Raw genomic sequence first — 11,586 nt, 5'->3', positions numbered from 1 at the left:
TAAGGGGGCTTACATTTACATCTTGGAAATACACAATATCCATAGACAAAAAGACAAACGAGAAGACATTTCTTTTGGGATGGTCCGAGCTGAGATCTACGTAAGATTTTCTTGATTTTCTTGATACTTCTGGAACAGATTATTGGTGAGGGGCAAGGAATCTGTCCCGAAGGAGTCACTCCCTTGCTTTGCTTCCATATCACCTGTGGTTCTACACTGTCAAGAGGAAGTATTAAACTTAATGACTTCTAAACTCTCAACATCTTTGAAGATCAATGATCTTTTGAACAATAATATCAATGACTGACTGAAGCACCACCTGAAGGCCCACAGGTTGCATGTGGAATGAGTTAAAAGGAGGTGAGAAGGTGACAAAGGACATGGCCCATGACAGTTTGCTGGGTATCCTCAGTCGTAGGATGTTGGGAGAGTGTGCTGGCAAAGGACTTAAGCAGAACCACGTATAGCCTGTGGAGAAGGAGGTGGAATAAAGTTTTCTTGGTTGCTGACTTGACCATGAGGACACGGTTGCCTATGGCTTTGTTTTACCTGAATAAAGGAAGTTTTACCACAATAGAATCACATCCCCCAAAGACATGTTTAAGACCTAATCCCTGATATCTATGAATGTGCTCTTGTTGAGAAATGGGGTCTTTGCAGATGTCATTGAGTTAAGATGAGGTCATACTGGATTAGTGTGGGCCCTAATCCAATGACTGGTGTCCTTATAAGAAAGGGGAAATGTGGACTCGCACAGAAGACACAGGGAAGAACACCACGTGACGATGGAGGCAGAGATTAGTGATGCCTCTATAAACCAGGGAACGCCAACGGTTGCTGGAAACCACCAGAAGTTGGGAGAGAGGCAGGAAACAGATTTTCCCTGACAGCCTCCAGAATGAACCAATCCTGCCAACACCTTGATTTTGGACATCTGGTCTCTCAAACTGAAGGAGGATAAATTCCTGTTGTTTAAGCCACCTAGTTTGTGGTAATTTGTTACGGCAGCTCTAGGAAACTAATTCACATCATTAAATGAAAATAGACCTCTGTCTGGATCAATATCAATATGGACATCAATATCTATATACCAGGATGATGATGACCTTAGTTTTTGAGTTTTTAATAACATGCTGAATCATTGTATATGATTATATCTCATGTATTTAAAATGAGAATTGTTTATCTTCCTCTGATCATCATGTTTTCTCTCTCTGTTTTGTTTTGTTTTTGGTTTTAGACTGTCGTCAATCTCAGGATGGATTCTCTCGTGGCAGCCAACACCAAATTTTGCTTTGATCTTTTCCAGGAGATAAGGAAAGATGATCCTCATAAAAACATTTTCTTCTGTCCTCTGAGCCTCTCGGCTGCCCTTGGCATGGTCCGCCTGGGGGCCAGAAGTGACAGTGCACAACAGATTGACCAGGTGTGGATCTAGTATCTCTGGGTCCACTCTCAGAGTCAGACCCTAGTCCCCTTTGGCAAGCCACGCTGCTCACTGAGCCTGAGGCTCAGGGGGAGGCTGCATCTGCCCTGGAGTTTTCATTTACATCCCACCTTGCTCTCTCTTCAAGGCTCAGTTAAACCTCTGCCTCCTTCATGACCCTTCTTCAGCCTCCCAGCCTCATAGCTTTTCTCAGTCACCTTCTCTGTCTCCGTCTGTCTGTCTGCATGTCTGTCCCCCTTCCACTCTATAATTATCCATACTGATATCACTAGCAATATTTTTAATGTCTATGTGTTTTCTCTCTTTCTGTAAGTAAATCTTTAGTAAGCATCAATTATGTATCCAGTGGCTAAAGATCTTGGCGTCCTCCTTGACTTCTGTCTTTCTTTCTCACTTCACATCAGACTCCAAAAGGCTTTTCTCTTGATACACATCCAGAACACAGGTGCTTCCCACTGTGTCCCTGAGGTTTGACTCACCACCATCCTCTCTAACCTGGATGCAACTTCCTCATGCGCTTCCTTGCTTCTGCTGACAGTCTGTTCTCAACCTGGCTGCCAGAAAGATCCTTTAAAAACCTCATTCAGAGCCTATTTCTCATCGTTTCAAAACCTGGACTTCCAATTTAGCTAATGATAGAAGCCCGAGTCCGTACAATGGCCCATGAAGATCTAATATCTGAATTCCTGACAACCAGGTGACTCCCTCTGTCATCCTGTCCCCTCCCCACTCCTCCAGGCACACTGGCCTCCAGATTCCTTGGGTAAGCATGCCCACTCCTGCCTTAGGGCCTTTGCTACATTCCCTTTGCCTAATGGTTCCCGGCCCCACCCCCCGATAACTGATCTATAACTTACTTTCTCCTTCAGGACTTTGATCAGAGTTTACCTTCTCAACCAGGCTTACCTTGACCTCTCAATCTAATGTTGCATCCTGACTCCCAACCCTGTAAAATTCCCTCTTACCCTAGCTACTTTTCCCCCACATGGCATTTTCCATCTTCCAAGATAATGCATACAGTAATTCATTACTATGTGCCTCCCCCGCTAGAATATAATCCTACAGATGGTGAAAATCTTTGTCCTAGAATAGTGCTTGGTTTATAGTAGCCATCCAATACAAAGTTGTAGAATGAATGAATGAATGAATGTGACAAGAACAACTCCCCAAATAATCAACAGGCTCCTCAGGTTGGTCTTAAAACTTCCCTGGATCTCACATACCGCACAGAGTTTATGTGGGGACCCCACTGTTGTCCCTAGTATGGAGGAGTTGAATTCTTGGATTAAGGTAGAATATGTTTGGGGTCATTCTGCTTTATTCATTTACTTTTATTAGGAATATTATTTCACTGGCGAAACTTAGCTTTAGAGTGTGATTGGCATCCTTCCGGTCAGGTTTCAGATGTTCTTTCTCCAGGCACTTGGGTTTTGCCTGCCCAGCAAAACTGTCCTGAGCAGTGCAAGATGTGTATTTGTCTCTTACTTTTCTGCAATGCTCTGGGTAGCTGTCTTTTGCTGTCCTCACTTGCTTGATCGATCGGAAGGTCTAGATCAGTGCTAACACAAATACAATTCAAATCCCATATGTAATTTAAAAAAATTTAGCAGCCATAAGAAAGTAAAAAGAAATAGGTGAGACTAATTTTAATAATGTATATTATTTAACTCAATACTTCCAAAATATCATATCAACATGTAATCAAACAATATAAGTGAGATATTTTACATTTTTTTTTTCATACTAAGTCTTCAAAAATCCAGTGTGTGTTTTACACTAAAGCCTGGCCAGCTCAATAGCCACGTGTGTCTCATGGATCCCTCGATAGCCTTTTAGTTTGGTTGCATTCGTTCTTAAATGTGGACCCCGGGGGTAACATGCAGTTTACTTCCTTCTGTTCCACCTCACAGCCAAGTCAAAAGAAACATCCACTACCCTTTGAACTGTTGTTGATTTTTTGACTATGGAATCACTGTCCCTGTCACACTATGAAAACATTTCTGAAGCTGTTCAGACCTCCTGCTGTTTGTACTGTCTGAGAGACCCCGTAATCATCCTCCCACAGGTACTACACTTCAATGAATTTTCCCAGAGTGAACGAAAAGAACCTGATCCCTGTCTGAAAAGCAAAAACCAAGAAGTGCAGGTGAGCCACCCTGAGCTCCTGTCCCTCTTCTTATGACCTGCTCATTCTGGTTATGCCATATTTGACAATGGTTACTTATCCCCAGACGTTAGGACCTGGCTGTCATCAGCAGCAACAACAATAGCAAGAATGCCATGGGACCTCCAATTCCTTTCTGATTATGCATCTTTTATGTCGTTGGCTGTAAGCTAGTCTCCTAAAGAGTAGGATATGGTATCTTCTGCTCATGATGAAGACAGAGCAAAGCCCCGTGACTCACCTCCTTTTCCAGGCCACAGGTCCTCAGGATGGAGCATGGTTGAGGATGAAGGGTAGTAAGGGATAGGAATCAGCTGTGGGAGTCTTACTCTCTTTCTATACCTTGGCCTGTCTGTTTCGTGGGGTAATCTACTGGTACACAAAGCTTTTATTGGTTCTCATACCAGGAGTGGGAAAGATATTTTCCTAGTTAAATACCCCTGTACCTTAGAAAGTTTAAGAGGAAGGTGGAGAGAAGATTGTCTTTTTCTTGTATCTTTTTGAATATAGAGAAAAACGAGGTGCACAGATCTAAAACATAGCGTGCACTGCTGAGTCCCCAGATGTATTGTTCCTGGATGACCTTGATACCAAGTGGGAGCCATGATCTTCCACTGGGACCTCTTCCCGCCCTCCATTCCTCCCTTCTTCTCACTTGCTCCCCCACGTGGTAACAAAGTGAAACGACAACGTGGTCTCGTGGCATTTTACTCTCCTGATCAGGTCACATTTTCTTTCTTCTTTTGTCAGGCCGAGTCTTCCAGTGATGAGAGTGGACTGCTCAGTTGCTACTTCGGGCAGCTTCTCTCCAAGATAGACAGGATCGGAGTTGATTACAACCTAAGTATTGCCAACCGGCTTTATGGAGAGCAGGAATTCCCCATCCGTCCGGTGAGTTCGGCATGGCTGGTGATTAAAACTATCATAAGGCATGCTATTTAAAAATCAGTGAGTAGGGCGCCTGGGTGGCTCAGTTGGTTAGGCGACTGCCTTCAGCTCAGGTCATGATCCCAGGGTCCTGGGATCGAGTCCCGCATCGGGCTCCCTGCTCTGCAGGGAGCCTGCTTCTCCCTCCCCCACTCACCCTGCTTGTGTTCCCTCTCTCGCTGTGTCTCTGTCAAACAAATAAATAAAATCTTAAAAAAAAAAAAAATCAGTGAGTAGCTGGATTACTCACCTGGCATCTGGAACGCAATCCTCTCTGACAGAAGGATGTGCTGTGGACTTGGGGGGTTCCCCGGGGCCCACCTCTTTCTCTCCCACACTGTCTGTTGCCCTTCTCCCAGTTTTCAGTTGAGCAGTTTATGAGGCCCATTGTGGGTGGAAAGAGGGTCCTGGGACTAATAGCTTTTGGAGGTAGCTCTTCTTCCCGTCCCTCCACGCTCCTTCCCCAGCGCTTCTCCAAAATCCCCTTTCACGCCACCATCAGGCCGCCCCTCGATAGAATCATACTCAGCAGCACTGCGGGGTTGCAGAAGGAGACTGCGTTTGGAGCCAAAGGGCGCCCGGCTTGCTCCGTGGCTGAGCAGCGTGGACCTACCGCAAGGCACATCAGCTTCTTCAGTCACCACTGCAAGGAGCCACAGACTTAGCAAAGGACATGAGGGGTGTGACCACAGGCAAATGTGTGATGCAGTTGGTTAGGCTGGTCTAGTGAGGGGGCGGGCTTAGCCTCCTTTGGCCAACGTAGTAAGTATGTTCTCTCACAGTGGAAATGAGCTTTTCGATACTGTCTTTTTTTTTTTTTTAAACTAGCTTTATTGAGGTATAAATTCACATATCATACTATTCACCTACGAAAAATGTACGCGCCAGTGGTTTGGGTATATTACCTTGTAATTGTGGTAAAATATAATGTAAAAATGGCTATTTTAACCATTTTTAAGTATGCAATTCGGTAGCATTGATCACATTCACGATGTTGTATAAGCACCACCCAATTTCCAAAATGTTTTTATCGCTCCAGAAACTCTGTAACCATTAGTTAGGGTTTTAATTCTTAAAAATAGAGGCATTTTATAGTTAAGCTTCTCAAATTACTTGATCCTCATGTTGCAGTGTCTCCACAAATGAGATGTCCAAGGAAAAGGGTATCTGGTAGGAACGGGCTTGTGCCCTTGTAACTGTGGGCTGCTTCATGAATAGTCATTCTTTTTTCTTTTTAAAAAAGATTTTATGTATTTATTTTTAGAGAAAGAAAGAGAGAGTGTGTGAGCTGGGGGAGGAGTAGAGGGGGAGGGAGAGGAAGGGGAAAGAATCTCAAGCAGACTCTGCACTGAGTGCAGAGACGGATGTGGGGCTCCATCTCAGGACCCTGAGATCATGACCTGAGCAGAAACCAAGAATCAGACACTTAACCGACTGAGCCACCCAGGCATCCCATGAATAAGCATTCTGTATCCTAAATTGTCACCACAGTGAGTGAAAAAGGCCTCTGGCTAATTAAGAGTGGAGATAGATAGACACCACGTGCATCCTGTTTAAATGACCATCTCTCTCATTAGGCTTCTCCTGACTGCCTCACACCTAACGATTAGCATGGTTATCTGATTTCATTGTACTATTTCTCTTTATTCCAATTTAACAGGACTACTTAGATGGTGTGATTCAATTTTATCACACAACCATTGAAAGTGTTGATTTCCGGAAGGACACCGAAAAGTCCAGACAACAGATTAACTTTTGGGTTGAATCTCAGTGCCAAGGTAAGAAAGACCAAACACATTGTAGCTGGTGTTCTTTTCCATTTAAAAGGAGAAAAGTCAGCCCATGGTCTCAGATTGCTAGTCTGTCAAAACCAGGTGCTCACATACATGGGCCGTGTTCAAAGCCAGTTTTGTAGGTGCAAACAGCTAAACTCTTACGCTGTGTTACTCCTTTGCTCCATCAGAAAATGTGAAATCCTTTCAGCCAAGCACATGCCAGCAGGATGTTAACTATTTCCATTTTTTTTTTTAACAAAAGGTCAGTAGAAAGACTGTGAAGAGAATCTAGTTATTCAGAGGGAAAAGGAAATAATAAAATCCCAATTTTTATCAACTTTTCACTAAGTACGTAGGTGTTTTCTGGATGAAGGGGTGTTTAGAGATAGTGATGAGTAGTGAAATTTAGAATTCAACATAAAATGGAATAATTTTTTAATATGAAACTCCCCTGTCTGGCCTTGTCTTGCGCACCCAAACTCCAAAATTATTTCTCCTTACTTGGTCCACGTGCCACAAAAATTCCCATTCCTTCAAGGTTCCACTCAGTTGCCAAGAGGAAAAGCGTGTTCACTAAAAAAATTTATACTAAGGCACTAGTTAAATCTCCTGGAGTATTTTAAGCGTAGGTGATGTCAACATAATCTATTATTTATGGAGTTTACGTGGAAGTCTTGCAGTAGAAAGCTCTACTCATCTTTAAGGACTCGGCATGCATTCAGATGACCGGTGGTTTGGTATTTTGTGGTGGAAAGAATGCATACTGCAAACAGATGATTGCCTGACGGCATGGGATTTTCCAGTCCACCTCAGGGCTGTGTTATGGTGGAAGGAGCCTCAGAGCTGGACCAAGAGCAGGACAACAATACCTACTTCTCATGGTTGACATGGGATGGCATGGGAGAGGACATGTGAAAGCCCCTATCGAATAGATTTTATATCCTGGCCTAGCATATTTATATGCATTTTTGTTTATATGTAAGCATATACCTTTTGCTCTGATGAGCACTCGAGATAGGAAGTTTACACAGTAGTCTGTTTCTCAAGGAGGTTATAATATAATCAGGTGGCAGAGTCTACTTTGAAAGGTAGATCACGGGGTGGGTAACCTGGTGAAGGGTACTAAAGAGGGCACGTGATGTGATGAGCACTGGGTGTTACACACAACTAATGAATCATTGTACACCACATCAAAACAAAGGATGTACTATATGTTGGCTAATTAAACTTAATAAAAAAAAAGAAAGGTAAGTCATGGCATAGATGTCTACTGGCAAGTTCCAACAACAGTGACTCAGGGAATGGAAGGAAATTCCCTCAGTTTCAGTGATTTAGAACGGGTCCCTCTTGGGGTTGAGTGACAGTGTGTCTCCCCAACACACCCCCCTCTCCCCCTCCACCGCATCCAGGACTGGGAGTGGTGTAATTTTCTTGGGTTAGTCCTTGAATCAGACATGCCCTAGCCTTGGGGAGGGGAAGCGGCATGAAGGAAAATCTGTCTACATGAATACTTCTGGCACAATTCACATTCAGGATGTTCTCTGAAACCTTTTTTAAGGTAAAATCAAGGAACTCTTCGACGAGGAAGCTATTGACAGCGCAACCATACTGGTGCTGGTGAATGCTGTTTACTTCAAGGCCAAATGGGAAAAATATTTCGATTCTGAAAACACAGTTGATGCGCTTTTCTTTCTAAATGAGGTATGATATCACAGCACATGGTTTTCTAGATATTGCACTCATAATTTCCACTAAGAAGTATGATTTGCAGTATGTACACTCAACTTTAAAACTTAGGTCTCCGGGTGACATACAATATGATAAGAATATTTTGTTATTAGCAAAAATTAGTATCTGAAGTTCATTGACCATCTTGGTGCCAGACACTGCCCTGAGCATTTTCCATTCATTATTTCACTTGTTCGCTAAAATATCATTATGAAAATGAGTCTTACTATTATTCCCTCTTAGGACTTGAGGGGAAAGAATGCAAAGGTTCGGTTACTTAGCTAAGTTCACGCATTAGCATTCACATCTGTGAGTATTTGTCTCAAAAACCCGTGTTCTAATCCATCAGACTGTAGAATGGAGGAAAGGGAAGGTTGGGATCCCAGCCCAGCACCTGTCAGCTGTGTTCCTCTTGCAAGCGCTGTGCATCTTCTTTTTTTTTTTTTAAAGATTTTATTTATTTATTTGAGAGAGAGTGAGAGAGAGAAAGAGCACAAGAGGGGGGAGCGGGAGAGGGAGAAGCAGACTCCCTGCCAAGCAGGGAGCCCGATGCGGGACTCGATCCCGGGACTCCAGGATCATGACCTGAGCCGAAGGCAGTCGCTTAACCAACTGAGCCACCTAGGCGCCCAAGTGCTGTGCATCTTCATCTGTAGATTGGTGACTTCTCACATATACAAGGTGTCTGGGGTGGTGCCCTTTCGTCTGATGGAAGCCTATGGAAGAAGTGCTATTATTTACTATGTAGATGATTATCATTTAACCAAGGCTCCAACTGGTGCTGTGGTGGGTCATTCAGGCCAGCGAGGGCAGGGGGTCACGTGGGGCCAAGAGACTGGGTGGTGCAGGCACAGAAGGTAGAAAGCTGGTGGGGCTTATTTCCCCTGGCTAGGCTGTAGGGAGATTCGTGGATAGACAGTTTACCAACGAGTGGTCTTGGGAGCTGAAGAACCTCTTAAAACCATGGGAAAATAAGGTGTTGGCAAAGGAAGGGCTGACTGATCGGTGGGCAGAGGGCTCTTAGGTTGGATCACTGGTGTGGCTCAGAGCTTCTGGTGAAGACCCTTCTCATCTTAATGGAGAGATGGAGGCCATGTGAGCTTACCGTGGCAGTCCTGCGACTTTCTATCTTGTCCACTGCAGAATGAAAAGAAGACTGTGAAGATGATGAAGCAAAAGGGCCTATTTCGAATCGGCTTCATAGAGGAGCTGAAGGCACAGATCCTTGAAATGAGGTATATTAAGGGGGAGCTCAGCATGTTCGTCCTGCTGCCTCCTTACTCTGCAGATAACGTGAAGGGCCTGGAAGAGGTAAGTCTTCACTTTCATGTTTCTACAAAATATTTCAGTGTCGATCTTTGGAGAGCAGCCCTATTTACTATCTACCTGCCTGAGGAAGGCTAGCACCTCATCTACTAGAGATATCAGAGAATATATAGGAATCTCAACTCGGTGAGATAGTTCTTCTACATTGGTTTAGAAAAGGACAAATGCCAAAGATGTTGGATAGGGCTTTCCTCTCCCATCTTATAGCTCTCTGCAGTTGTTCTCCAGACCAAGGAATCTGGACACGGAGTGATGTGAGAATTGCTACAAATGAACCAGCTTTCCTTTCCTCTGAATAGCCTGACTTCCGGCCTCTTGCTTGGACTATTTTGCTATGGCTCACATAACGACCTGTGAGCTAAACTCTGTTTTTGGGTGCAAGTGCCTTGACAGAGTGGAGATACTGCCGCTGGGATAGATTGCTTGTGAAGTGGGAATCAGTGAAGGCTGGGGAGCCTTGGCTCTATGTTGTTCTGTGCGGTGAAGAGGTGGACACAGAGGGAGAGAGAAATCCCCGGATAGTGATCACAAGAATAGCCATTATTCAAAATGTATTGTATGCCAGCACTATGTTAAATACTTTACATACATCATTTTGTTCAATCAGAGCCTAATGGTATTATCTCTGTTTTATAGAAGAGGGGATTGAGCCTCAGAAAGCTAAGGCTTGGCCAAGCTCGCCCAACTTGGGTCAACTGAGCTTTGCTGGGCTTTGACACCCAGACACCAGTCTGTCAGACACCAGAGGACACCAGAATTGGTATCAAATTGTCCTGTGACTTCGAAAGAGGAAAGAGACTTGCTTGGGGGAATTTAAATGAGATCAGAGTAGTTTGAGGCTTAGGGAAGGATCTTGAAGATTGTTACTGGCTGTTGAAATAGACTCAAGCCCTTTGAAGTAATTGGGGCATCCTTTGCAGGCTCATAATCTGACCGTAAACATTATTTCCTTCCTTTTGTAGCTTGAAAGGAACATCACTCATGAAAAAATAGTGGCCTGGAGCAGCTCAGAGAATATGTCAGAAGAAACAGTAGCCGTCTCCTTCCCGCAGTTTACCCTGAAAGACAGCTACGATCTCAATTCTATTCTACGGGACATGGGCATCACGGATATCTTTGAGGAAGGGAAGGCTGATCTTACTGGAATCTCTCCAAGTCCCAATTTGTACCTGTCAAAAATTGTCCATAAAACCTTTGTGGAAGTGGATGAAGATGGCACTCAGGCAGTTGCCGCCAGTGGGGCTGTTGGCATGGAAAGGTCCATACTTTCCCGGGTGACGTTTACTGCTGATCACCCTTTCTTCTTTTTCATCAGACACAACAAAACCCAAACCATTCTCTTCTATGGCAGGGTCTGCTCTCCTTGAAAGGAGCACACTGTCTAGGGCCCAGGAGCTGGAAGAAAGTGGCAGTATGGTCTCCCCCTGGCATAACATGGGCATTTGCATTCTTGCTGATATCTTCTGTCACAGCTCCAAGCCCCCTTCCTCCGGCCACTCGGCCTGTGCTTGTCCTGATCCTTCTCTCAACCTGTAGCTGACTTTCATCTACCCCCATTAGTATTGAAGTCCCTGGCTCCCTCCCTGGCCTTTCATCATACTAAGCTTTCAAGCATATAATTCACCCTCTGTGACCTGCAGGTCATGTAATTGAGAATGGTACTAACTTTAAGTTCCCTACCTCCTTATAAAGGAATCCTGAAAGATCAAGTCATTAGACCATTAGACCACTTCTAGGGGAGGATAAATTCAGAAACCACTTTAACATGGGCAGTGGGAGGAAATGTTTAAATGGAATGTGTTTTGGAAACTCAGCTCTATTTCTGTGGTAGTTAAAACCCGAGTCATCGCTGGGCAAGACACCCTGCCTCTTCCTCTCCCATCTTCTTCTACTGCATGGAAGATGCCCTGTAAGATGTTTCTCACCGAGGAGAAAAGCTACCCGTGGATTTAAGTGAGAGCTCAAGGACGGAAGCCTGTCCTGACTAGCACTCATCCTGCGCAGATCAGGATATGTTTTGTGAATCTGACATTGAACTAGGAGAGTGGCAGTGGATTTAAAAATTAGTCTCAGCTTTCCTTATTGAGTCTCCTAGGCCATCATCATGAAGCATGATCTTCTGTGTCTTCTTCACCCCCTTCCTCAGAGAATTCTCTTCTGAAGTTACCCCTAATACCCAGCATGTTAGGTGGGGGAGGGGAGCGCTACCCTCACTGCAG

At 44.3% G+C, this 11,586-nt stretch overlaps 1 protein-coding gene across 1 annotated transcript; it reads left to right on the top strand.

The window, feature by feature from the left end:
* The first annotated feature begins 1,244 nt into the window (after positions 1-1,244).
* Positions 1,245-11,020, top strand: SERPINB12 (serpin family B member 12). Its single transcript, XM_045886317.2, has 7 exons — positions 1,245-1,426; positions 3,513-3,593; positions 4,362-4,502; positions 6,199-6,316; positions 7,872-8,014; positions 9,185-9,352; positions 10,330-11,020. The coding sequence occupies exons 1-7, from the start codon at positions 1,259-1,261 to the stop codon at positions 10,732-10,734; spliced, it is 1,224 nt and encodes a 407-aa protein (XP_045742273.1). The 5' UTR covers positions 1,245-1,258; the 3' UTR covers positions 10,735-11,020.
* Positions 11,021-11,586: the final 566 nt, after the last annotated feature.

This window comes from Mirounga angustirostris, unplaced genomic scaffold (assembly GCF_029215605.1).
Source record: "Mirounga angustirostris isolate CCGP_5_RB_7025 unplaced genomic scaffold, mMirAng1.0.hap1 SCAF_14, whole genome shotgun sequence".
Classification (NCBI taxonomy): domain Eukaryota; kingdom Metazoa; phylum Chordata; class Mammalia; order Carnivora; family Phocidae; genus Mirounga; species Mirounga angustirostris.
Note: the sequence above shows the minus strand (reverse complement) of the source record. Positions and strands in the feature narration are given on the sequence as shown.

Excerpts from the sequence above, each read along its gene's own strand:
- SERPINB12 (XM_045886317.2), top strand. The coding sequence starts at position 1,259 with ATGGATTCTCTCGTGGCAGCCAACACCAAATTTTGCTTTGATCTTTTC. Across the intron at positions 3,594-4,361 it reads GCAAAAACCAAGAAGTGCAG|GCCGAGTCTTCCAGTGATGA; the intron begins GTGAGCCACCCT and ends TTCTTTTGTCAG. Across the intron at positions 4,503-6,198 it reads AGGAATTCCCCATCCGTCCG|GACTACTTAGATGGTGTGAT; the intron begins GTGAGTTCGGCA and ends CCAATTTAACAG.